Genomic DNA, 25,384 nt, shown 5'->3' with positions numbered 1-25,384 from the left:
TTAGGAAAACTAAAACTGATTAGGAATTGAAAATCCCGCACTTTTGATAAATAATCCTTTGAACTTTTAGATCTTTGAACAATCTGAAAATTATAGACAAGGTTTCAGACATGTGCCCTCGTCAGACAGAAACGTCCGGAGGGAATCGCATCGTTCCTGTTAATCAGTTGATATTTTGGTTCTCAGCAAAATTCACTTTATTTTCAAGTTTTTTCTGAAAAATTTTCATTAACCATGTTCTCAATAACTGAAACCATCCAAGTTGCGGTACAAAAGTCATGTGCCAGCATCGCCTTATTTCTGAACGTTTGCTTGATTTATCTGATCATCAATAAATCTCCTAAAGAATTGGGTCCATATAAATATTTGATGATTTACATTTCGATCCTGGAAGTGATTTATGCAGCTATGGATTTTTTAGTTTTACCGGTAAGAATCAATTCTCTGTATTTTTTAATATCTTTTAGATTTTCCACCATACCGGTTTCACTTTTCTCATCATCACTCGCCTTGAATCCGCGTTCTTCGATCCACAAATCCAATTGATTCTTTCTGGCGCCTATTGCGGCCTATATGGAAGTTGTATGGCACTTTTTGGAATTCACTTTATCTATCGTTATCTTGTTATCAAGGGGAATAAAATGCTAAAGACATTCCGCTCCTGGAAAATCCTTTGTTGGTTCTCAATTCCAATAATTTATGGAGTGATTTGGGGATCTATCGCTGTACTGTTCTGTGGACCTAGAGATGTTACAAACCGGTTAATTGAAACGTATCTTCTCGAGAGTTTGGATCTGAAACTGAATAATATTGTATACATCGGTCCGTATTTATTTACTGAAAGTGGTGAGATGTATTGGCCAGCAGCAATCGGACTTTTGGTAGATATGGTCATAATTGTGAGTCTAGTCCTATGCCATCGCCTCACATCATTTTTTTTCCAGAACTCTTCATTTTTCACTGTCATCTATTTTGGTGTATTGTTATTCAAAGAAATCCGAAAGTACACCGTCGACAATCAGCTCTTATCAGACAAAAACAAATCACTTCAAACTCAATTATACTATTCCCTGGTAACACAAACCTTAATTCCGGTTGTGCTGCTTCAACTCCCCGTTTCCATTCTACAGGGTGGCTGAAAAGTATTGAGACACTTGTTTTTTGTTGTATTTTCAAAAATGGAGTTTCAACAAAAGAACCAGATTTATTTTTTCAACAAATGATAGTAATAGAAAAGATATCAGAGGAGATATTCGAAGTTTGAGCCTTCGGCCTTGATGCACGCCTTCAAACGAGCTGGAACAGAAGCGACGGTGCGCCGGAGGTAGTCATCGTCAAGATCATCCCATGCTTTGAGCAAAGCGGCCTTCAGTGAATCCACATTTGGGTGCGATCGAGCCATCACCTTTTCCTCCAAATATCCCCAAACGGAAAAGTCGAGTGGATTCAGATCGGGCGAGGAAGCGGGCCACATGTCCTTGCCCCAGTAGCCAGGGAAATGAGCGTCGAGAACAGCTTTCGTGGATTTCGAGCCATGGGACGGGGCCCAATCTTGTTGAAGAATGAAGGGTTGCTGGCCAAAGTGGCTAGTGACCCACGGACGTAAAACATCCATCAACACCAACTTTTGGTACACATCCGAGTTGATTTTCACATTTCTATCAATGAAAACCAATGGGACTTTACCTTCCGACGTCAATCCAGCCCACACCATCACTGACTTTGGAAAAAGTCTCTTGTAGGCCAGACGACGTTTTGGGGACTTTGCTTCGTCCTTTGACAACAATTGCCGAGCATTCTGTCGGTTCGGAAGCGGCTCAACCGTAAAAATTTTCTCATCAGTCCAAATGACTTCAGAGAGGCGGCGCACCTTGAGTGCGTCGAGCAACTTTTTCGCTTTTTCGAGCCGATTCTTCTTGGACTGTTCTGTGAGGTATTGGCCACGAAGGAGCCGATAACTGTTCAGACCCAAGTCCTTTTTCACAATGGATTGAACCGATTGTCTTGAGATTCCGAGCGATGAAGCCATTTGGTTCATGAAGCCATTTGGTTCATGCCGTTCATGCTCCGCATCATTTCGTGTGATTCTCTTCTTGATGATGCCACGAGTCCGGCGAGTGTTGACAGTACGAGGTCTTCCGCTTTTCTTAAGCTCCAACACATGTCCTCAATCTTTCAATTGTTGCACAACTCGATAGACAGTTGCTCTCGGAAGAAGAAGTCTTCGAGCGATGCCACCGGTGGAGATGCCGTCGTTGAACAGCTTGGCAATGGTTTGGCGATGAGGAGAAACTCGCATAACTTCGTGAAGAGATAAAGTGATGGGAAATGGCTCTAATGTCGGCTTATATACGCTCTCTATTTTCGAAATAATACGAAACTTTTCGAAAATACGACTTGGCACGGTGCCAAGAGCCATCATAACAAGTGTCTCAATACTTTTCAGCCACCCTGTATTTACAACCGTATTCTGCTCCCTCGACTTGGGGGAATTCAGTAGTTTGGTGTCAATGACAATTGCTGTGTATCCCGCTATAGATCCATTGCCAACTATGTTTATTGTGACAAGTTACAGAAGGGCAATTATTGGTAAGGGAGATAAAGGAGCGAAAAATAAAAATGTGGGATTTTAGATTTGTTTCAAGGTGTCTGGAAGTTTTTGACATGCAAATCAAAGTCATCAAGAGCGAAAGCAGCGGCAATGAGTGTGGAGACCACACGGAATTAATTGAACCACAACAGACGGTCCATTTATAATCCATTTTTCAAAATTTCTCAAAAAAGCATGATCAAAATTAAGCACATTTGACACAATGTCTATTGTCTCATAGAAGTCTTCATTTGGTAGTTTTACTAACTGATACACTTGCACTTCCATACTTTTTGATTTTCACCGCTCTCAATAAATATTCCCGTATTGTCGAGTACAAATAATCATAGAGAAAGCGGACAAAAATCCATGATAAGTCAGAAACACAAATGCAGCATATCCAGGAGCTGAAAACACTTCTTAATCCGTTAGGAGAGTTAAGGCATCCATTCGGTCGAGAAGTTTAGCCGACCGACCAACCACCGACCCAGCCGACCTATTCGGTTGTCGGCGCCAATATTTGCAAAAGTCACTGAGCACATTATTCTATGTAATAGTTAAGACTTGTGGGAGACTTGGCCTTGTCTAGTGTCGTTACAATAACAACAGAAACAACAGAATGCAAGACTTGGCCAAGCCACCCCACAAGTCTAGACAAGCCAACCACAAGTCTTGCACAAGTCTCCCACAAGTCTTAAATAATACATAGAATATGTGGTCAGAGACTTGTGCAAGTTCGGTCAGCTCGGTCGGCGGTGACCGATTTTAAACCAATCGAATTGGAAACCTTAATGACACTCCCATAACCTTACCCTCTTCTATAAATCCAAAAAATAATGCATAGATGAACATTGCGTTCGGAACACCCAACATGATTCCATGAATACCTGCCTGGATCGTCAGACTCCACATCAATTGTTGTTGAATCTTCCACGTGGCAGGTGATATAGATTTAGGAACATTTTCACTCATATAACCAACTGCTAAAGGGATGGAAACTGTTAGATTAACGGTTTGACAAATCCAGGATGCCAACACAATAGTTGAAACATAATCAGCGAACGGTACAACTGAATAGGTATTTGGGCAAGATAAGAAGGGAAGAAGTGGATTAGTTTGAACAAGAGTAGCTCTGTAATTTTGTTGAAATTCTGATCCATCAGAGAATGTGAGAATGCAAAAGCATATATCCATAAGGGAAATTGCTCTGGTCAGGTATACAGATGCTCGGAAGTAATACGAAAATCGATGTTCTCGATAGTTGAGAAGACCCGCTTTGTAACGGAAGTAGAACATCTCACTCATGGATAGACCATTGACTGAAAAGAGCATGTCTGGGAGCTTTCTTCAAAAAAAAATTAACTTACACTCAATCGCAGTAGCCAATATATAAAACTGAATTATAGGATTAATCCCAAATTCAGACAATAATCCTGTTGTTCTGATAAGTGTAAACGGTGGGTGAAGGGCGGGAACTATCAAAAATGATGAGTAAATTTCAAATAACAAATTCTCCACAACATGCCAAATCAAAAACAACCGATAGGTTTTGAAGACACTTGACTTCACACATATCAGTGATAGCAGTGTTATAAAATAAGTTGGAACGCTAAAAATATGAATGGAGTGTATAAAAACTCGAAAAGCTGTAGTCGGAGGTTGAAGGCAATTCATATTATAGATTCTGGTTCTTTGTTGTGTAAACAGAAGGAAAACGGGAAGCAATCATATGGGTGGCTTAATTTCCAGCTGTGTGGAGTGATTTTTGTGTTATGGGGTTTTAAATAAAAATGATTTATTCTCAAAACATCGAAGGTCTTTTATTCTGATTCACTAATCCAGTCGAACTCCTGTGGTTTTCTCGCTCTTTTCTGAATTTGAAAATTCTCAAAATGTAACTTCTCAGCGGTTTTGTGAATATAATCATTGCTAGACAGGAAGCAAACCCATGGTAAGTCACGCAGATGAACGCGATATAAGCCACGCCCTCGTTTTCATAACCAAATAGAAATGCGTAAACGAACATAACATTCGGGATTCCAAGAAAAACTAAATGAAGCGTCGCCATGATAATCAAGCTTCGTAGCAGTTGATGTTGGAGTTTCATAGTAGTTTCTGACACAGTTTGAGGAATGTTCATATTGATGAAAAAAAAGGTCGCAGGCATCACAAGATGCTAAGTAGCGACTGAAAAATCCATATTGCCACGAATACAGAAGAAGTGTAGTCTCCAAATGCAACTAGTAGATATACGGAATCACATAAGATAAAAGTGTCAGAGGGGTATAATTCTAGTAGGCGGGATTTGTGCTCTTGTTGAAAGCGGAGACCATCGTTATATGTGAGAATACAGGTAAGAGTGGCGAAGACAGCTATAAATCTTGTAATGACAGCTGGTTGTTGGAGAAGTCGAAAGTGTTTTTGTTCTCGGTAGTTTATGACACTAACCTTGTAACGGAACCAAAACATTTCACTTATTGTTAAAGCATTATCTGAAATATTTGCTCCTTATTTATTAGTTTCAGTTAAGGATTCTATTCGGTAAGAAAACTTAGCCGACCGGCCGGACCGGCGACCGAATTTGTGAGTTTGCGCGGTGAAATGCCAGAGAGGGTTTGCGTATGCAGCAGTGATGGGAGGAAACGCATTTTACCGAAATACGGAAAACGGAAAAGGAAACGGAAAGGGGAATTTTTTTTCCGCGGAAAACGGAAACGGAAGAAAAACGAGTAAAAAAAATTTTACGGAAAACGGAAAAGGAAACGGAATCGTTAATTTTTTTCCGCGGAAACGGGGCCCAGTATCCAAGGGTACATCAGAAAAGGGTACATCGAGGGTTCATCGAGTTCTCAGGGTACATTGGATCAGAGGGTACATCAGTTCTTAGGGTACATCTGGGAGGTAGGTTCAAGGGGTACATCTGGCATTGGTTCTGAGGGTACATCGGAGAAAGGATCCCAGGGTACATCGACAAGTTCTTAGGGTACATCAATTAAAAATTTTGTAGTTGTCAGCTGGGAGATATTAAGGTTTACACTGCACTATTTTATTTGTTTTTTTTTGTCGATTTGTTTGAAAAAGTACAGTTTTTTTTTCATATTTTTTTTGACTACTCGCCAAATGTGCATTGCAGTCCACAATTCCACGAAAACTGCCGAAACGCTATGTAAAAGCGCCAGAAAGATGGGGATACAGAAACTAAGACCAGATAATTCGTAATAGACAGTAGTAGTTTTCATTAATTTTTAATAAAACTGGTTTTTTGTTGACATGAGTTTGCTCTCAAAATCATCTCTTAATGTCGCCGGTCGGCCCTCTTGCTGTTTTTGAAGGTATCATCATGTTGCGATATTCCAAGGATTTGTTTTTTTTCGGCAGGCTCAAAATGTAATAGTACATCTATTGCATTCTGTGGATACAAGCTCCAATAAACAAATCTTCCTTATTAATAAAATGCTAGAGGCGTCTGTCCGTCCTCGTGTCCGTCTGTAGACTTTTGAAAAAATTGAAAAATACATATATATTTACGTGACCCTTTTATTTAGAAAAAGTGAGAAACGAAGATTTGAAAAAATAGATGGAATCGCGCCGAAGGCTCACCAGCTTGCTGGTCAATCAATAAAACTATGAGAAACTGTACTTTTTCAAACAAATCGACAAAAAAAAACAAGCAAAATAGTGCAGTTTATACCAAAATATCTTCCAGTTGAAAACTACAAAATTTTTAATTGATGTACCCTAAGAACTTGTCGATGTACCCTGGGATCCTTTCTCCGATGTACCCTCAGAACCAATGCCAGATGTACCCCTTGAACCTACCTCCCAGATGTATCCTAAGAACTGATGTACCCTCTGATCCAATGTACCCTAAGAACTCGATGTACCCTTTTCCGATGTACCCTTGGATACTGAGCCCGGAAACGGAAACGGAAAAAAAAATCGTCAAAAATCGGGCGGAAAACGGAAACGGAAACAGAAATTTATTTTTTTCGTCTATTTTTCAAGATTTTTTCCCATCAAACATGAAAATAAAACTATTTTTAACGTTTAAAAATTATATTTGCCTCACTTTCCATTCTTTTTTTCGAGCCAGTTTCAGTTCAATGTTTTCGTCAATTTTTACATTTTTTTCCGTTTCCGCTCAAAAAAGTTGGCGTTTTTTCTGGAAAACGGAAACGGAAACGTAAATTTTTTTCCGCGGAAACGGAATAGGAAAAAAATCTCAAAAAACCGGGCGGAAAACGGAAACGGAAACGGAAATTCCTCCCATCAATGGTATGCAGTATTTTAGTTTACGACACACTATTCAACAAACGTTACGTACGCAAAAACTCGCATGTTGACGCGCAAATGCAAGAATTCGGTCAGCTCGGTCGGCGGTCGGTCAGCGGCGGCCGAATTTCGTCCAACAGAAATGGAAGCCCTACTTACATTCCAAACCTAAAGATAACATATAAGTCTGCACTAGACTTCCAACTCCAGCTTTCGATAAAATTCCTGTTGTACGCATCAAAGTGTGCGGAGCATGTAGTGCTGGTTCGACTAGATGAATAGAATACACTTCGAAGAAAAAGTTATGCAACGTATGCCAGATGAGGAAATGTTTGTACGTTGTGAAAACGTTTGACTTTATCAATATCAAAGATATTAGGGATATAAAATAAGTGGGATTACTGATTAGCTGGAGAAGGTGCATAGCGAATCGATAAGTTTCTGGAGGTGAGTCGAGGCAATTCATGAGAATGCGATATATGGGACTTTGATGCAAAAAGAAATCATAACTTTATGGACTTGGAGGAAACTCAATTATTTTCACCTTGTGACTGGCAACAAGGAACTTTTCGAAAGAACAAAACATCAAATAAAATTTCATTGCGTTTCAAAAAACGGATGCTCTCTTATTCACAGAAATTATCGAAGTTTTGCTGGCAACTGGTTTCTTTAACTTGAACAAAACCAGGAAATACTGTCTTAACGGTTTCGTGAATATAATCATAGCCAAGCTAGAAGCGAATCCGTGAGTGGTCAAACAGAAAAATGCAGCGTATGCTATACCTGAAAAATGGACAATTTTTCTAGATGTCTTTTTATTCTTACTCTCATTTTTGTAGCCAAATAAAAACGCGTAAACGAACATCATGTTGGGTGTTCCAAGCATTATTGCATGAATCGATGCTTGAATAATGAGACTTCTCATTAGATGTTGTTGAAGTTTCCAAGTAGCTTCTGAACCACTTTTTGGGAGATTGAATTTGACGAAAATGGAAATTCCAAAGACAAAAAGAAACAGTACAATAGACTGTAAAATCCAAGATATTACAAATACGGCGGAAACATAATCTTCGAAAGGGACCATGATATAAACAGAGTCGCATGTGAGGAATGTGTCAGATGGGTGGAGTTTTAGAAGATCTGTTTTGTATTTTTGTTGGAATCGGAATCCATCATCAAAGGTTACTGTACAGAAGACAACATCAAATATAGCAATGAACCTTGTAGCGTTCACTAGAAATCGAAGGAAATAGGTGTAGCCTCGCTCTTTGTAATTTATGATACTGGCTTTATATCGGAACCAAAACATTTCACTTATCGAAACGGCGTTATCTGGAATCTCGAAATTACAGTACACATTTTTAGAAAAAATATAAACATTACATTGTATCCCTAAGCACAGTATCAAGGTTTGTACCAGTCCACCAACTCCTGCTTTTGACAATATTCCAGAAGTTCTCATCAGTGTGTAAGGAGCATGAAGAACTGGTTCCACAATCCAGCCGGCATATAATTCGAAGGAAACATTTTCCAATAAGTGCCAAATCAAAAAGATCCGATAAGTTGTGAAAACATTCGACTTTATAAAAATCAATGATATCAAAACTAGCAGATATGTTGGAATACTAATAAACTGTAACGAGTGTGTGAAGGTTCGATAGGTATCCGGAGCCGGATCGAGACAGTTCATTTTTGGAAGAATTTTGTTTTTTTGCTCTATCAAGTCATATGGCAATATGAAAACTTCCTTTATGATATTATGTTGTCCCACGCCTTTTGCGCAGAATTGAATTACGATGGAAAATTTTGGTTTATGTACTAGTCGCAGAACATAAATGAGCATATTTTTTTGCTATTAAATGTAAGGATACATGAAAAATGATTTTTCCGAACTTTCATTCGTATATGCCCATCGCGGAGTTGAACTTGTAGAATGAATTCTGGAAGTGTTGGCTGCTACCAGCCGAGCTGAGGTGGCGCAAGCGGCCGATAGCCACGCGCTGTGCGATCATCATTGTACACCGTCACGTCAGAATGCATACAGTAACTCTAATGACTCAGAAAAACCTCCAGTCGCCCCTCCCTTAAAATTTCATGAAATAAAAAAACATTTATTCATATCGAAGACAAAAAATATTATCACCAAAAATTACAACCATTATCAAAGTATTGAAGTCCTCTTGTTACTTAACTTATTATTAATAATTTTGTTCTCTGTCGTTCTCTTCTTTGATTTACACCACATCATTATGACATTTCTCAACGGAGCCGTAAACACAATTTCAGCCAAACTAGACGCGAAACCATGATAAGTCAAACAGCCAACCGCCACATAGGCTACAATCTCGTTTTCATAACCAAACAAAATTGCAGATATGAAGATGATATTAGGGATTCCAAGCATAACTCCGTGGATCGATGCTTGGATAAAAAGGCTCTTCAAAAGTTGTTTCTGAAGTTTTAAGGTCACTTCTGACATAGTTTTTGGGAGGTTGAACGTTATGAAAGCATCTGCTTCAGGGATTGAAAACAGGAAAAATATGGGTTGTAGAATCCAGGAAGCTAAAATAATAGAAGATACATAGTCGCGAAAAGCAGCTATAATATAAGTGATATCACATAACAGAAATATGTCTGATGGATTTGATTTGAATAGAGAAGCTTTGAATTCTTGCTGAAATTCCTAGGCATCGCCTACAACGAAAAATGGGAATTCTGTTTCGAAGATGGCAATAAATCTTGTGGCATAAACAAAAAATTGAAGGAGATATGTGAATTTATGTTTGTTATAGTTCAGGATGCTTGCCTTGTACCGGAACCAAAACATTTCACTAATTGAAGCACCGTTGTCTGAAAAAATGGAATCATCGTTTTTGCCTATACCTGCACTTTGAGCTAAAATATCTCGATTCCTGTGATAGGTATCAAATCTTGGTTCACTGATAAAATTTTGTTGATATTATGATAAATATATTGTTAGTTGATTGCTTTTTGATATCTTTCATAGTATTAGAGATAATTTGGCTCAAAGCGCACGTATACGGTGGGCTTCTATTAGAGCAAATTATAGCTTCCTTTTTTGGTCGGTCGAAAATCGGCGACCGCCGACCGACCACCGACTCAGCCGACCAACAGCCGACCGAGCTGACCGATCGGACGGTGATCGGACGGTACCGCTCGGTCGGCGCGCTGACCGATCGGTCAGCTCGGTCGGCGGTCGGTCGGCCGGCTGAGTTTGCCGACCGAGAGGAAGCCTAATAGCAAGTACGGCACTTGTTATACTCCCACCAATCTTACATTGTATAGCAAAGGCTAACATAAAAAACTGATAAAGACTTCCAAAACCCATTTTCGGTAAAATTCCAGTAGTACGTATCTACCGGTTCCACAAGAAATGCAGAATATATTTCAAAGAAAAAATTCTCAACCAAATGCCAAATCAAAAAGATTCGATAGGTTGTGAAAAGCTTTGATTTTATTAAAACGAGAGAAATTAAGGCAAGAATATATGTCGGGATACTAGCCAATTGAATGAAATGTAAGGTGAGTCAAAATCTAGGAGATGCTGGTTCCAAGAAGTCCATTAAATCTGGAATTTATAAAATATAAAAATTGCCTTTCAATTTTTAGAGCCTATTAGAGCCAATTTTAGATATCACTTGGTTACATTTATTTATGACATGACAAGTGCCAAACTCCAAATTTTCCCAAACTTGATTAATCCATTATTCACCTCCTCTAGATTTTCAGAAGTTGCAGTGATCATGTAACCTTCCAATCACTGATCACCAAACCGAAGTTTTCCCTCATTTTCCCTCATTAATACCGAACATTATTGACGTTTCTCTTCTCAACTAGATCAGGTTCTCTCTGCAGAATGATCATAAACCGTTTTTATCGGATCACCTGCAAAACGTCGGGGTGGCTTGTTATTAGCTTGTTGTAGCCTCCGTTTCCCCCATCTAGGTCATATAATAACAGGAAAAGGGTGAACAAAGAAGACGTCAGATGTGGAGTGATGGGAAACGAGAATACTTATTTGGTGTTTTGATGAATAATTTAGATTATGAAAAAGCATTTGCTTAAAGTTCAGAATACCGTAGAACCTGTCATTGGAGAGCCCCTAATTTCCATACTTGCAACCGGGCCTTTGCCGCGCCTTCGCGGGATCTGGCATAGCTTTTTTAGAATTAATTTTTCTCACCCAACTAAATTAAATATGATAGAACTCAACGAGTGCTACAAATTGATATTACTCGAAAAACTGCGTTTTGTTTTTGAACAAAGTTACAGACAAGAATACCAAGGCCAGGCCCGGCCCGACCTTCGCGACAAGACCCGGCCACTTTATGACTTGTAACTTTGTTCATAGACAAGACACAGTTTTTTAAAAATAGTATCAGTTTGTAGTACTCGCCGAGCTCTATCATTTCTAATTTAGATAATCTAAAAACACTGTTTCCGAAAGAAACTATGTCAAAGCCCGTGAAGGGCCCGGCAAAGGCTTGGTTGCAAGTATGCTAGTTTCGAGCCAACTTATCTCGGTTCTTGTGAAAGATATCAAAAAGCGGTCAACTAAAAAAACGTTTACCATACTATCAAAAATATTTTATCAGTTCATTACTTTTTGATATCTTTCGCAGGAACCGAGATATATGAGCTCAAAGTAAGAAGCCGTTCTGTCCCTTGGTTGAACTGTACGTTTGAAAACTGTATTAACCTTAATAAAGCTACCAAGCTACTTCACGAAATCGGACTACTATCCCTCTAGATTTAGTCTAATTTTTTGATCTACCCATTCAAAATAAAACAAACAATGGGCGAAATAATTTCAACAGCCTAGCTTCAAAATCCAGTTCATTGATATCTAACCCCCCCCCCCCCCCCACCCATAAAATTCGAAATAACCTGATTCACACGTGGGTCGCCAGGTGCGACAGCCCTTATCTATTCATAGATCAGATGGCTATCAAATTCATCACCTTGCGACAATTTTGCGACACATCCGTTCTGACAGAATAACAAAGGGCTTATGGGATTCTGAGATTTCTGAAAAACCTGTATATGAAGGACCCCTTAATTTATCTCGGTCCCTGTTGAAGATATCAAAAAGTAGTAAACTGATGAAATGTTTATCATAGTATCAGAAGTGTTTTATTAGTTCAGACATATTTGATATCCCTTATTGAAATCGAGATAATTGAGCTCGAAAATGGTGCATCCGCAAAAAAAATTTCAAAAAAGATTCAGATTTTGAGTGGCTTTCTGTGAGTTCGAAGGTTCGAAAAATAGTTTTTTTCTCAAATTTTGGTTTCGTATAAAGCCGTAGGACTGCCAGATGAGAAACTAGGTAAAAATTAGGTCATTCCTAGAAAATTTACCAATGTGGCCTGGAAAATCCATCTTGGCCTAGGAGACTCACTTCTGTGACATCAACTTCAGTGGCCTAGAAATTCATGTTGAGAAAGTTAGGCCACTCTTTCTCGCAATGAGACATTGAGCCTTAATATTTTAGGAGTTGTTTCCACTCTTTTCCTGTTGGACTGATTCTGTATAGGGTCTCAGAAATAGAGAAAAAAAAATACTTCAATTGAAAAATGATTTTATTTTCAAATTCAGTGTTCCAAAATGTACAGAAACTGGTTGAAATTCAGCAGGCAGGACATTTACTTTCCTCCGACGGCGTAGGCTCCTCCAACTGGGGCTGGGGCAGCGTAGGCTGGCTGTGGAGCAGCGTAGACTGGTGGTGGTGGAGCAGCTCCGCCTCCGCATCCGCAGGCTGGTGGTGGTGGTGGAGCGCTGAAATTACGGAGATGAATATAAGAAACAATTTCTAGGATGTTGAACTCACCATCCGCATCCTCCACCTCCGGATGGGAACAAGAAGGCCGAAGTGGCGGCGATCATGGAAGTTGCGATGACGAAGAAACGCATGGTTTAGAAATGAGAAGGTTGTTTGAAGACTGGCTTGACTTATCGACACCTTTCCCACTATTTATACTCATTTCAATATACGGTTTTTTGCCGACCGAAAAAGGGGTGTTGCTAATCCCGCCTTTCACCTCCAGACTAGGCGATTTTGCAGAGGAAGCTTCACAGGCTCTCTCTCTCTCTCTCTCTCTCTCTCTCTCTCTCTCTCTCTCCCTCTCTCTCTTCCGACGGACACTTCCAGTTTGTTTCGATGACGCGTGTTTCTGGGCTTCTGATTAAGGTGGCGGGAGGCAAAACAGGTGGCAGAGAGAGTGTTAGGAATTACACTTAATGAGAGGTGAGATGATAGAGAAAAAAGAGAGATTTTTGGATCCTTACGGATAATATTCAGGTTTACGCTACTCACTTGATCTACGGGCTTTCAGATGGTGAGAAGGCAAGTGAAAAAGACGGGGTGTCGATGAATATCTCGCTTATCTCTGTTGCTTTGTCCGGGGAATTTGAAAATTGAAGAAGAGGATTTCAAGATTTTTGTGATTTGTAGCAAAATGGAAAGGATAGAAATAGGATAATGTTTCCTTTCCAAAAAGAAACATTCAAATTCAGAAAAACGAAAGGAGCACAAGTTTACCATAACCATAAAACCTGTAAAAGACCGAATCTACCTTAAACACGAGGGTGGAGTGTCACCCAACCCATCTACTTTGAGCCCGTATATCTCACTTCCTGAGCAAGATATCGAAAAATGGTCAACTGATAAAATGTTTACCATAATATCAAAATATTTCGTCTATTGATTACTTTTTAGAATCTTTTACAATAACCAAGATAATTGAGCTCAAAGTGGACGGGTTGGATGGCACTATTTTTTAAAGTTTACTAACTTTTAAATACGTTCTAAGCGGATAGTTATGGGTGGACCTCTTCTATTAAAGGTTCTATGGTATTTCTGAAAAACTGAATATTGTTTTCATTTGATTACAATAAAAAATATAATTCGATTTCAATTCTAAATGGAACCCGAATTTCCGATATTCCGGGTTTGCTCAAATAGCAGCTCACCCTATATGTACGATTTTAGTTCAATTATCTCGACTTCTATAAGAGTATCAAACAACGGTCAACTAATAAAATATTTTCAATATTATGAATTATAATTTATGATAAACTATATATCAGTTGAAAACTTTTAAAGGTGGTGTACGGTGAAAATTTTTATTGCATCAAAATGTGCAGAAATGCAAGTAGATTGACATAAAAATAAAGAAAAAATTCAAAAAAATTACTTCATCGAGAAAAACGCATCGTAAAATAGGCTGAAAGCCATTAGGGACGAGTTTTTTTCCGGTTGTTTTTCTAGGCCACCCGGTGAGTAAATGCGCGCAAACTCAAATTTTTGAAAAATTTTCTCTCGTTTTCATTTTTTTTCAGGTTTTCGGATGTATCTGGTAGAAAAATCAACCAAAACCTTGAGAAATTTTGAAAAAACAGGAAAAACAATAAAAACGAAAGAAAACAATTTAAAAGTTTGAATTCGCGCGCATTTACTCACCGGGTGGCTGAAAAAACAAGCGGAAAAAGCTCCTCCCTAAGGGTTTTCAGCCTATTTTTCGATGCGTTTTTCTCGATAAAGTAATTTTTTTTGAATTTTTTCTTTATTTTTATGTCAATCTACACATGCATTTCTGCACATTTTGATGCAATAAAAATTTCACCGTACACCACTTTTAAATATCGCTTACAGAAATTGTGATAATTGAGCTCAAAGTGTGACACAGAGTAAACTTCTATTAAAGTAAGTACGGTACACAAGCTTCATCATAATCCAATTCCCCCTGCCACCCAAAAAACAGTTCTACAAAATTCCATTATTTTCCAAGCAAATTCCAAAACTTCCGCACTGCTTATCAGATGAGAAAACAATTTTTCCCTGGCACTTTCTTGGCATACAACAATTCAAAAGCTTCGCAGCTTCTAAACATCATTTCCGCAGCAATATGACAATTTTACACATTTGCAGGTATAGGTTGTATGGGGGGAGAGAAAGTGAAACAAAAAATGTCCGAAGATAAAGATCAAGGTTTCAAAGATTGTTAGTCTTTATCAAGTGTAAGGAATACAAAAAAGAAATTCAGAAAAAAACCCAAGAAACGTACAATTCATGGAGATGCAATCATTCTATTTCAGGAAACGAAGCTGATATCATCTGGAAAATATAAATTTTCACTGATAAATTTTAGAATGATCTACAGAAATCATCAAATGATCGTGATGCAATTATCAGTATAAATAATTGAGCTGACATGAGAAAATAACTTTCCTTTTTTTCTCGTTTACTGTGAAAGATATCAAAATGCTGTCAACTGAAAAAAGTTTATCATAACAGCAGAAATATTTTATCAATTTAAAATTTTCTGACACTTCTTACAGGAACCAAGTTAAATGCGGCCAAATTTGACGGCCGTCCACGGCCTTGGTTAGGAGGTCCCTCTATTGAAGGTTTTACGGTATCTGAATTTCAGCAAATCTGAATATCTGTCGCGTGCTGGTGTCATGAAAAATATACTTTTCGAACCTTTTCTCGGGATTCCGGAATCATATTCTGACGAACGAATTTTTAGATAACTCGTTGAAGGCTCTTTTCTCCCATTTTTCCATCTTCTTCCAAATATTGAAAAAAAAACTGCCCCCAACAAAAGAATGATCAATTAAGTGCCACTTATCCATCGCCCATTTTCCAATATCTTTTTTCCCTTCTTGCTCGAGGCAATTTTTCTGCCACGTCAACTGGCGTCACTTCATCTATTTCCCATCTTTTATCCATTCCCTTCTTTGCTCATCTTCTTCTTCTTCCTTCTTCGCCTCTTCTCCATGTCAAAAAGTTCATCGAGTTGGCAATTAAGGACCCTCTCCTCTCTTTCTTGTTTAGCTCTTTTTCCCGGTTTTCTAGTACTTTTTCGTATTCTTTTGTTGTTCTTCTGTTCCATTTTCCAGATCTAGAAAAATATGAATATGCAATTTTGTTCTGACTCCATCCCTTTGTCTTTTTTTGACTCATGTATCTCCATATATGGGCGACCGGAAATTGGAAACGAGAATATATGGATGAATGCGAGGGCAAGAAATTGGGACCTCCAATTTCCTCATTTACAGCTTTTTGTGCCGTTTTGTATAGCTTATTTTTTCTTCTCCAATGAGTTATGAGAAACATGTGTGGTGATTGGTTTGTAAAACAGAATGACTAAGAAATATTCTTACTAACAAGACAGATCCTTACTAAGAAAGATCCTCACTAAGAAAAATCCTTGTTAGGAAAGATTCTTATCAAGAGAGATTTTCACTTAGAAAGATTATCAATAAGAAAGCCCCTCGCTAAGAAAGATTCTCACTAAGAAACATCCTCATTACGAAAAATCCTCACTAAGAGACACTCTCACTAAGAACGTATAACTCATTTTTTATTCCCAATGAGTTATGAGAAACATATGTAGTACAATAAAATAAAGGACAACAGATGTTCGATTCCCTTTAAAACCAGACTTTTTCAGTGAGAAAAAATTCAGACCCTATCCCACTAAACCATAAAATACCCGCTGACTCATTTTTTCCAATTTACATGTGTCCGAAAATTTTACGACTCTTCAATTTTCTGAATATCTTCCTCTTCTTCTCTGAGAAAACATCTTCAATTTCTCTTTTTTACTCTTACTTGTTCTCCCTTTTTTTTCTGAGAAAAATGCCGTTCTGTCGTTTTTTTCAGACAACGTAGGTGGAAAAACTCAAACTCATTACTGCAAAAAATGTAGACGTCTAGGGGAACATAATAACATGAAAAATCATTCCGCAAAACTTTTCCTTTTTTCTAGTTTTCACCGCTGAGTCCTAGGCTTATGTAGGTCTTAGAATTATGACTCGTATTTGGTTCGAATTTGATCTACAAAGCGCCTAATCTATTGGATCTTGTTTTCTTTACAAAAATGGTAAAAAAATATTTGGGGAATGCAGAAAATTTATTGATAATAATCAGTTTTCTCGAAATTTACAGAAACTGTGAGTAGATTAGAGGACGAGGCACTTATTTTCCGGCGACGGCGTATCCTCCGGCTGGAGCAGCGTAGGCTGGTGGTGGTGGGGCGGCGTAGCCACCTCCTCCTCCGCATCCTCCTCCGCATGGTGGTGGTGGTGGTGGAGCGCTGGAAGATTAATTAAGTTGAATGAATTTATTATTTTTTGAAATTCTGGGGCACTAACTAGTTCAGACTGCATGACCTATTTTTTGTGACTTTTTCACTGATTAGGTCGCAGGGAAAAAAATTAGACCCTGTGCTCGTCAACGCAAGTCGCGGCCGCGGCCGGTCGGCCGTGATTTAGGCCCTGGGTAGGTTGCTATGGACCAACCGGCTCATTATGATCAATGTAACTCACCATCCACATCCTCCGCCTCCTCCAGATGGGAACAAGAAGGCCGAAGCGGCGGCGAGCATGGAAGTAGCGATGACGAAGAAACGCATAGTTGTTGAATACAGTAGAGACTGCTTGACTTCTCGACACCTTCGCCACTTTTTATACCCCTTCTCCCATATCCGATTTTTTGTTGTTTACAACACTTCTCTCAATGGCAAGAAGGCGGATTCCTCGCTCCGCCTTCTTGCCCATACCGGTATTCTGTGTTCGCTTAATTTTTGGTCCTCCCCTTTCGGTGAAGGTGGGAAAAAGGTGTTAGATGCGGAGACGATGCAAATTGTCTTGTGTAATAGTATAGAGTTGTGTAATCGGAAAGGAAGCAGACAGACGTGGAGATCACAAAACTCAAAATGGTCACAAAAACAAAACAATGACTAGGTGGGAGATAGATGTCATATCCTGTCCAGGTCTAGCCAAAAGAGATATAAGTTAATCAGAATGAGCTTGCAAAAACAGCCTGATTAATTTTTTTCTTTTCAAAGTTTCAGTTTTATATTTAACACTGAAAAACATACCGTAAAACCTGTAATAGAAGGGTCCACAAAGTGTCAAGTTTGAGCTCAATTATCTCGGTTGCCATATAAGATATCAAACATGTGCTAACTAAAAAAATGTTGGCCATATTATGATAACCATTTTATCAGTTGACAACATTTTGATATCTTTAACAGAATCCAAGATAAATTGGCTCAAAGTTAAAAGTTGTAGTGTAAAGTGTTGCGTGAGAATACGATGCAAAATTGACTGCGGAATGGCCAGAAATCAAAGAAACAAGAAAATGAAGAACACAAAACTCAGAATGGTCACAATAAAGATTTGCTATTGAATACCCGGGTTCCGTCTTGACAAGACGCTAAACGAGGTACCTTGAACGAGACACCGCTCTCAACGTTGAGCCCTCATATATCATTTAGAGTAAAAGATACCAAAAAGTGGTCAATTGACAAAATGCTTATCATGATATCAGCAACATTTTGTTAGTTGACTAACTTTTGAAATCTTTCCCAGGGACCGAGATAAATTGTCTCAAAGTGGGGGGGGGGGAGGTGGTTCTATTAGTGTGCTGACGGTAATCTATGTAGACGTAAACCAGAGCTTCTGACATTTCAGATTTTGATGTTCGACAATTTGTCTAGCATTATCTCATGTGTTCTAAAATACAGTTAGCTTCTGGTTCCTCTAAAATTTCCCAGGAATCTGAAATATTCTCACGGAATTTATTTGCATTTCCTCGACAGAATCCTCCCCCTTCTATTTTTGTCGTCCACTCAAAAATCTCTTCTTATCAGTGTTGAACTCATGTCTATTAATAGTTTAGTGATGTATTGATATTAACCTTGATGTTAAATATATATTTACAGATCATAACTCTTTTTTTCGGTGATAACAACTTCACTTCACAATGTCTGCTTCATCGACCATCATGAGTGCTCCACCAGACTACTGTGAGACTGTGGATGAGACAATCGCTGCTACGTCAAACGATGAGATGCCTCCGATTTATGTCATGGATGTTAACAATTTGACGTGGCAACGAGCGTTCCCACCAACCTATGATGATGAGGAGAGGCAACTCGATAAGCCGCTACGGAGCATTGAAGCTGAAATTGATAGTAAGTTCTGATTGCTCTTCTGGTCATGAACATCTGATCCTTCTAATTTTTTGATCATTGACCATCCGGAAGTACCTGGTACTGTGTTCTTGTTTTGTTGCTATTTGTCAGCTTCTGAAGACGTAAACTGCGTAAGACTTGACGGTTCAAAGAACTGCTGTTGATGGTTAAAAATAACCCCCTTCTGAATAGACCTAGACCGGAGCCCAAATGTAGTAAAACCTTTAATAGAATGGTCCCTGACTTTGAGCCAATTTATATCGGTCCTTGTAAATGTTACAAAAAAGTGGTCAACTAATAGACTGTTTATCATAATATCAGAAATGTTTTGTCAGTTGACAAATTTTTTATGTCTTTTGAAACCGAGATAAATTAGCTCGAAAATTACAGGATAGTTTTCTGACACCTCTGACAGAAACTAAGATAGTTAAGGTTTCATTTGTAGCTTCATTTGTTGTTGCATCATAATTAGACTTTTGCTTTTTACAAATTTTTGAAAACGCTGACTGAAAAATGTACTCTATTTTCGCACATCTTAACTAAACATCAACACCTTTTTTAAAAAAATATGTTTCCGATGCTTAGTTCCTCTTAGTTTCATCAGTTTGACACTAATCCTCTTTCTCCGATTAACCCTGGTCAGAAATAACTGAATTCCGTTTAAAAATAACTTTGAAGAACTTTTGCCTAGCATAGTTTATTTTTAGAGCCTTTTTGCCAAATATAGACAGGGAAATTCAATTTTAAAACTCCACCACCCATAGTGATAAGAGACCAGTTGAAATAAAAAATATACAAACAAACACGGAGTTGACAAATAATTTTGAAAATAGTGTCAAGTTCAAAAGGCCATTAAAACATGGGTTCAAAAAGACAGGGCTCCAGTTAAGATTTAAAAAAACCCATAATAGTAGGGCCCCCCACACACTGTCAAGTTTAAGCTGTTTTTTTTCTTTTGGAAAATATGAATAACGTGTCAACTGGTAAAATGTTTGTGATGTTATAATAATCATTTGATCAGTTGACAACTTTTTCCTATCTTTGACGACAGGAACTGAGAAAAATAACTGCAAATTTAATAGAGTAGGGGCCCTTCTGCTACAGGCTTACGGTAAGCAAAAATATTTAAAAAAATCGAATTCCACAAAATAATCTTTACTATTAACAATCACCAAATTCTGTCTGTGTGTCCGTTTGTTCCCGGTTCCACGACCCTAGCGAACTCCCCAGTAGACCGAAAATTCTCAAATTTTCACAGATGATCAGAAATAGCAGCGAGATGTTGCCCGTTTATTTTTCATTTTGAAATTTTGTTTCTGACGTCATCTGGAGACGTTACTCCATTCCTACAGCGCAACTCTTTAGAAAATTATTTTCACGTCACTTCCGTCCAACCCCTCTATTTTTTTTCTTATCCACACTATATCTGATAAAAAGGTGGTTTTGTGAAAATAATTATTTAGTCTTAGGTTTGAGAGGAGAAGAGAAAAATAAAAAGTTCAGTAAACTTTAAAATTCAAGCTTTCTGAACCCCCTAACTTCTAAAAAACTGAATTTCGGAGATTCTGATTCACGAAATTTGATTATTTTTTTTCGAAAATGCGAAATTTCTAACCATTCCTATGCTTCAAACATTTTGGTTTCACTCTGAAATTCTAAAATTCTAATTCAGAAATTAGGAAAATTGGAAAAACGGGAACTCGAAAATACCGAGATTTAAACTTCGGAAATTTTGAAGTTTGAAAATCAGAGAATTCAAATGTCCAATGTTTCGGAAATCCAGAAGTATAAAAATTCAGATATTCGGAATATTACGAAATAAAAAATTTGAAAGTTAGAACACTCGAAATTTTGAAAATCCAAAATCTCGAAAGCAAAAAACCAGAAAAACCAGAAACTCAGAAGTTCAGAACATCAGAAAGCCCAAGTTCGGAATTTAGAAAATTCGGAAATTCATAAACTTTGTGAATCAAAAACTCAGAAATGTGTTTTAGAGAAAATTCTGAAAATCTGATTCGTGTTAAAATTTTTAATTTTTGGAATTTGTGAAGTAGAATCTCAAAAAGTCGGAAATACGGAAACTCGAAAATACGAAATTTCAGAAATTATGAGTTCTGAAATGAAGTATTTTAATAGAAAAATCTTTGAGTTCTAGAATCGCAGTTCCAAAAATTCAGGACTCCTGAACTTCGAAACTTCTGAAAAAATTATAAATTGTCAAATTTCGAGATATTCGGGAATTCAGGAAAATTATTAGTTCTAAAACTTTGGAAATTTCGAACAGTTCGTGTATCAACTAAGACACATTCCTGATCTACATTTCTGATTATCTGTCCAAGCCCAAACTCAATCGGTTAAGGCTGTTGTAAACGGAAGCCAGAAGGTTTAGCCCCGAAAGCGCATAAGCATACTGTCACTCCAGTTTATGAAAGTTAACAACACAATCAACTAAAACTTCCTCTTCTGATTCTCTCCGATTTGGAGATTCAAACGTTTTTAGTGAAGTCAGGAGATTGTAGCCGCCGACAGGCGGCGGAAATCGACTGGTTTTCTTATAATTTTGAAGTGCAAAATTCAGACATCTCTATATGAGCATCTGAAAAAACAAACGCCCTCTGTTGTCATATTCGAAGGCGGTCGTGAGGCAGCCCTGGTGGGCCTATATACGCTATCCTTAACCTATTCTGAAAATTTTATATAATTTTGAATTTGTAAAGTGTTGACCATTTTTGAGGTCGATTTAGATGCCCAACTGCTTCTTGTCCTACTACCAGTTCAGAAGATAAGTCTCTAAAATATACTTGCTAAATCTCGGCCCGGGTCCCCAATATTTCAAAATTTTTCTGTTAATTTTTGATACATGTTTGTCAAAATAATCATTTTAAAACACGAAATTTATCCCATGACCCTTCTTAAACCTGAAAATCAAAAAATTTTGATAAAATGTTCCCAAACATCCAGAGTTCTCTCAAAAAGTGACTCTTAAAATTTTTTGCCTCAAAAACCCGGGCCGGGCCAGGGCCGGGCCGGGACAGTGAAAATTCCTTCACCGGCTCGGCCCGGGCCGCGACATGTATGTCTAAAATACTGTATTTTTTCCAGGCGAACACACTCGAATGTACAAATGCGGACCATGCATGCTATCAGAGACCAAATCCTTCCTTCTCTGCTTCTTCTCCGTCTTCGTGGGTCTCCTCGTCCTTCTTCCTACACTCTTCTTCATCACTGTTCTTTCCCGAGACATAGATCCGAATGTTTCACCAAGCATCTGATTTGATAATTTTTATGAACTAACCAACCGATCTCAAATTGATTCAATTTTAGTTTCTTGCTAATAAATTGCTTTAGAATACTTCCAAAGAAACACAGAACCTAAAGATATCCTAACAATCAGACACTTTGGATCCTCTAGACTAACAAATGATGTCTACGAATGGCAACCACAGATTGTCGCAATTGCTATCGCGTAATCCATTAAATCGCCCGATTCTGGAGGCAAAAAAGAGATGTAAGTGGGAGATAAAAAACACGTTATACCTGTTCCATTGACGCCACTTATAAGGAGCGTAACGCATCCAGAATTGTTTCATTCGTTCCTTTTTTCTTTGAAAATCATCCAAGTTTTTTGTTTCAGAATGAACAGCAGCCTTCTTGCGATTCTTGTTTCCTTGTGCCTTGTTACTTTGGCCTCCGCTCGTTTCTCTTGCGGACATGATCCTATTCAATCTGGATTTGCTGAGCTTATGGTGAAGAATGACTGCAAGGGAAGACTCAGTAAGTACCGTAAAACCTGTAATAGAAGGGCGCTCACATTGTCAAGTTAAAATTAGTTTCTCTTGGTTCCTATGCAAGATATCAAAAATGTGGCAACTGATAAGATTTGTATGATTTTATGTTAAACAATTTATCAGTTGATCACTTTTTTATATCTGTAACAGAAACCGAGATAAATTGGCTCACTGTTAGAGTTAAAAGTCAAGGGGCCCTTCTATTAGGTTGGCGGGAAAGTCTTTGTCACTTTTTCAATAGTTTATTTCTCAAAGAAAAAATAACCGAATAATTAATTATATTGTCCATCATTATCAACAACATGTCTCCAACGTTCCCTCAATTTATGGATTCCATTGCGGTAGAATCCAGCCGGGCGTGAGGCAAAGTATTGTTTGAGTGCCGCTTCGACCGCTCCACGGGAATTGAAGCTTCTTCCTTCGAAGGCACGTGTCATATCGCCAAATAACCAATAGTCGGAAAGAGCAAGATCAGGAGAATACGGGGGGTGAGGGAGAACATTCCATCCATATCCCATCAGCTCCTGCTTCACTTGTTTCGAAACATGTGGGCGAGCGTTATCATGTTGATAGTACACTTTCTTGTCTTTCAGGGCCGAACGGTCGACTGCTTTCTTGAGGTTTCGTAGTTGAGTAGTGTAGAGGTCTCCAGTTATTGTTTTGCCCTCGGGCAGAAGTTCCCAGTAGATGGGGCCGTCCACTCCCCACCACACAGAGAGCATAACTTTTTTCGGATGAAGGTCGGGTTTTGGGACATCCTGTGGGCTCTCTCCTTCTCCAACCCACTGGGATTTCCTGTGGTGATTATCGTAGAAGACCCACTTCTCATCTCCGGTTATTAGCCGGTCCAGCCATCGATCGCCCGCGTGGAGAGTGAGAAGAGTAATCGAATCGTCGACTCGGCGGTCAAGGTTGGCTTGAGTCAGGTGATGAGGTATGAATCGACCAAAAAGTTTTCTCATTCCAAGAGACTTCAAACCTTCAAGGACTGTGCTATGGTGAACTCCGAATGTGACAGCTAGTTCACGGCTAGATTGAAATGGATCCGATTGCAATGCGTGCTTCAGCTTGCCAAATCCAACTCACGGGGTCTCCCAGAGCGACCCTTTTCATCGAGCGAGAAGTCATCTTTTTCGAAACGATGGAACCAATTGCGAATAGTATTGTAGTGAGGGGCATGTGTGTTGTACACATTCTTCAAGAAAGTTTCCGAATCCTTCATCGTGGTGTGAGATAGGAAGAGGTAAATCAAAACATGTCTGATGTGAATAGCAGTGGGAACAAACATATCGTTTCAATTACAGATGAGGAGCAGGGAAGGAGATGGGGACTTGTTTATATGGAAGGTTCTTATCACCTTGTTATTCACTAGAGTCGATATCATACACAGCCTCCATATACGAGAACAGTGATTAAACAAACAGAGTGACAAAGACTTTCCCGCCAACCTAATATTACAGGTTCAACGTTATAAGAAAAAAATCTAGCCCAAAAATATCAAAATTTCTAGACAAGGTTGATGTTTGCTGTGCTCGCCATACCGCCTGTTATGCCGCAAAGACACCAAGAAACACCTGCGATGAAGCTTTCTGTGCATGTGCCAGAGCTGCGGCCAAGAACTTGCCACTTTGCAATGTAAGTTTGATTTTTTTTAAATTTCAAATATTCAAGATTTGGGTTTCAGTTCCAAATGGAGAACTTTTGCAACACCGCCAAAAGCTTCGGAGGATTCCATTTCAAGGGATAAGAACTTTGCTATTTTATTTTATAATTTATTGTCGTGAATAAAAATGTTAATAATGTTAGCATTACCAACCTGTCTATTGTAAAAAAGGCTCAAAACTGGTCATGTTGGAAAGATTGAGGGCCCTTCTAATAGAGTTTTTCAACCAGACTACTCTTAAACAGCTCCCGATTTTAAGGAAATCCTGTTTTATTAGAAAATGTATTTTTCAAAACCCCGAATTTCAAAAAGTTCCCAAAAAACTTTCATAGCTGGATAACAAACAACGGCTACTTTGAAAGAAGCTAAGATAAACAGTCAACTTTGAGCTCCATTATCTCGACTCCTTTGAAAGATATGAGAGATTTGCTAACTGAAAAAATAATAGTGATTTTATGATAAATAATTTATCAGTTGACGACTTTTCGATATCTTTCACAAGAATCGAGATATATGAGCTCAAAGTTTGAACAAGTAAAAAATTAGAGTATTATTTTTTTTTAATTGCAAAGACTGAATTTCTTAACCGGGCCAGCTCTACATGTCCTAAATTGTTATCTCCACATTTCCATTTCTAGACCCACTGGCTTTTACCCTGTGTCATTCAGCGCTACGCCGTCGACTATTCGCTCGATTTGGGGTTATTCTACCAACAACGTCGTCTATAAATGCTCATAGTCTTCCGAGAGTTTGAAGTTTTGATTTTCTAAAGTTTTTTATGTTTTCTTTTGCAAACAAATTTATTTAAGATAAAAGTAAGTTCTGGAACTTATTAAAATTGAGTTTTGGTCCCTATTCGGTCAATTTGGAAGATTTGAAATTTACCAAAGAAAGAGGAAGTATACAGTTGTATGGTATACACTGCTCGGCGTTTACACATGTTGAACCCTTGGGACCTTGCAACCGAGTAGCTGGAAAACACCGACCTTCAGGGGTCGAGGGAGTTTTTGGGAAGAGAAAAAATGGGACTGTGTACTTTTTTTTCATATTGTTAGTTTCAGAA

At 38.4% G+C, this 25,384-nt stretch overlaps 9 protein-coding genes across 9 annotated transcripts; 3 read left to right on the top strand and 6 right to left on the bottom strand.

Annotated features, from left to right (window-relative positions):
* Window positions 1-234: 234 nt before the first annotated feature.
* Window positions 235-2,728, top strand: Cbr-str-205 (the record flags this gene model as incomplete). The annotated part of the gene is made up of 5 exons (XM_002635512.1): window positions 235-429; window positions 468-899; window positions 945-1,129; window positions 2,459-2,589; window positions 2,634-2,728. The coding sequence occupies 5 exons, from the start codon at window positions 235-237 to the stop codon at window positions 2,726-2,728; spliced, it is 1,038 nt and encodes a 345-aa protein (XP_002635558.1).
* Window positions 1,241-2,029, bottom strand: CBG26934 (the record flags this gene model as incomplete). The annotated part of the gene is made up of 1 exon (XM_045236678.1): window positions 1,241-2,029. The coding sequence occupies one exon, from the start codon at window positions 2,027-2,029 to the stop codon at window positions 1,241-1,243; it is 789 nt and encodes a 262-aa protein (XP_045098829.1).
* Window positions 2,729-2,899: 171 nt separating the features above from the next.
* On the bottom strand, window positions 2,900-4,264 carry CBG08869 (the record flags this gene model as incomplete). The annotated part of the gene is made up of 3 exons (XM_002635511.2): window positions 2,900-2,997; window positions 3,403-3,909; window positions 3,958-4,264. 3 exons carry the CDS (start codon window positions 4,262-4,264, stop codon window positions 2,900-2,902), a joined length of 912 nt encoding a protein of 303 aa, XP_002635557.2.
* A 202-nt stretch (window positions 4,265-4,466) lies between these two features.
* Window positions 4,467-7,328, bottom strand: CBG08868 (the record flags this gene model as incomplete). Its single annotated transcript, XM_002635510.1, is given in 3 exon segments — window positions 4,467-4,757; window positions 4,760-5,082; window positions 7,022-7,328. Coding segments are annotated over 3 exon segments (921 nt in total), but the record flags the coding sequence as incomplete, so codon positions are not given.
* Window positions 7,329-7,469: 141 nt separating this feature from the next.
* Cbr-srh-22 lies at window positions 7,470-8,552 on the bottom strand (the record flags this gene model as incomplete). The annotated part of the gene is made up of 3 exons (XM_002635509.1): window positions 7,470-7,645; window positions 7,688-8,194; window positions 8,246-8,552. The coding sequence occupies 3 exons, from the start codon at window positions 8,550-8,552 to the stop codon at window positions 7,470-7,472; spliced, it is 990 nt and encodes a 329-aa protein (XP_002635555.1).
* Window positions 8,553-12,528: 3,976 nt separating this feature from the next.
* On the bottom strand, window positions 12,529-12,796 carry CBG08866 (the record flags this gene model as incomplete). The annotated part of the gene is made up of 2 exons (XM_002635508.2): window positions 12,529-12,661; window positions 12,714-12,796. 2 exons carry the CDS (start codon window positions 12,794-12,796, stop codon window positions 12,529-12,531), a joined length of 216 nt encoding a protein of 71 aa, XP_002635554.2.
* A 4,072-nt stretch (window positions 12,797-16,868) lies between these two features.
* Window positions 16,869-17,304, bottom strand: CBG08865 (the record flags this gene model as incomplete). Its single annotated transcript, XM_002635507.1, has 2 exons — window positions 16,869-16,986; window positions 17,219-17,304. The coding sequence occupies 2 exons, from the start codon at window positions 17,302-17,304 to the stop codon at window positions 16,869-16,871; spliced, it is 204 nt and encodes a 67-aa protein (XP_002635553.1).
* Window positions 17,305-18,659: 1,355 nt separating this feature from the next.
* CBG08864 lies at window positions 18,660-22,142 on the top strand (the record flags this gene model as incomplete). The annotated part of the gene is made up of 2 exons (XM_002635506.1): window positions 18,660-18,870; window positions 21,973-22,142. 2 exons carry the CDS (start codon window positions 18,660-18,662, stop codon window positions 22,140-22,142), a joined length of 381 nt encoding a protein of 126 aa, XP_002635552.1.
* Window positions 22,143-22,505: 363 nt separating this feature from the next.
* CBG08862 lies at window positions 22,506-24,405 on the top strand (the record flags this gene model as incomplete). Its single annotated transcript, XM_002635505.1, has 3 exons — window positions 22,506-22,644; window positions 24,169-24,293; window positions 24,343-24,405. 3 exons carry the CDS (start codon window positions 22,506-22,508, stop codon window positions 24,403-24,405), a joined length of 327 nt encoding a protein of 108 aa, XP_002635551.1.
* Window positions 24,406-25,384: the final 979 nt, after the last annotated feature.

This window comes from Caenorhabditis briggsae (assembly GCF_000004555.2).
Source record: "Caenorhabditis briggsae complete genome, chrV, whole genome shotgun sequence".
Classification (NCBI taxonomy): Eukaryota; Metazoa; Nematoda; class Chromadorea; order Rhabditida; family Rhabditidae; genus Caenorhabditis; species Caenorhabditis briggsae.
This window is presented reverse-complemented; position numbering and strand designations above follow the sequence as displayed.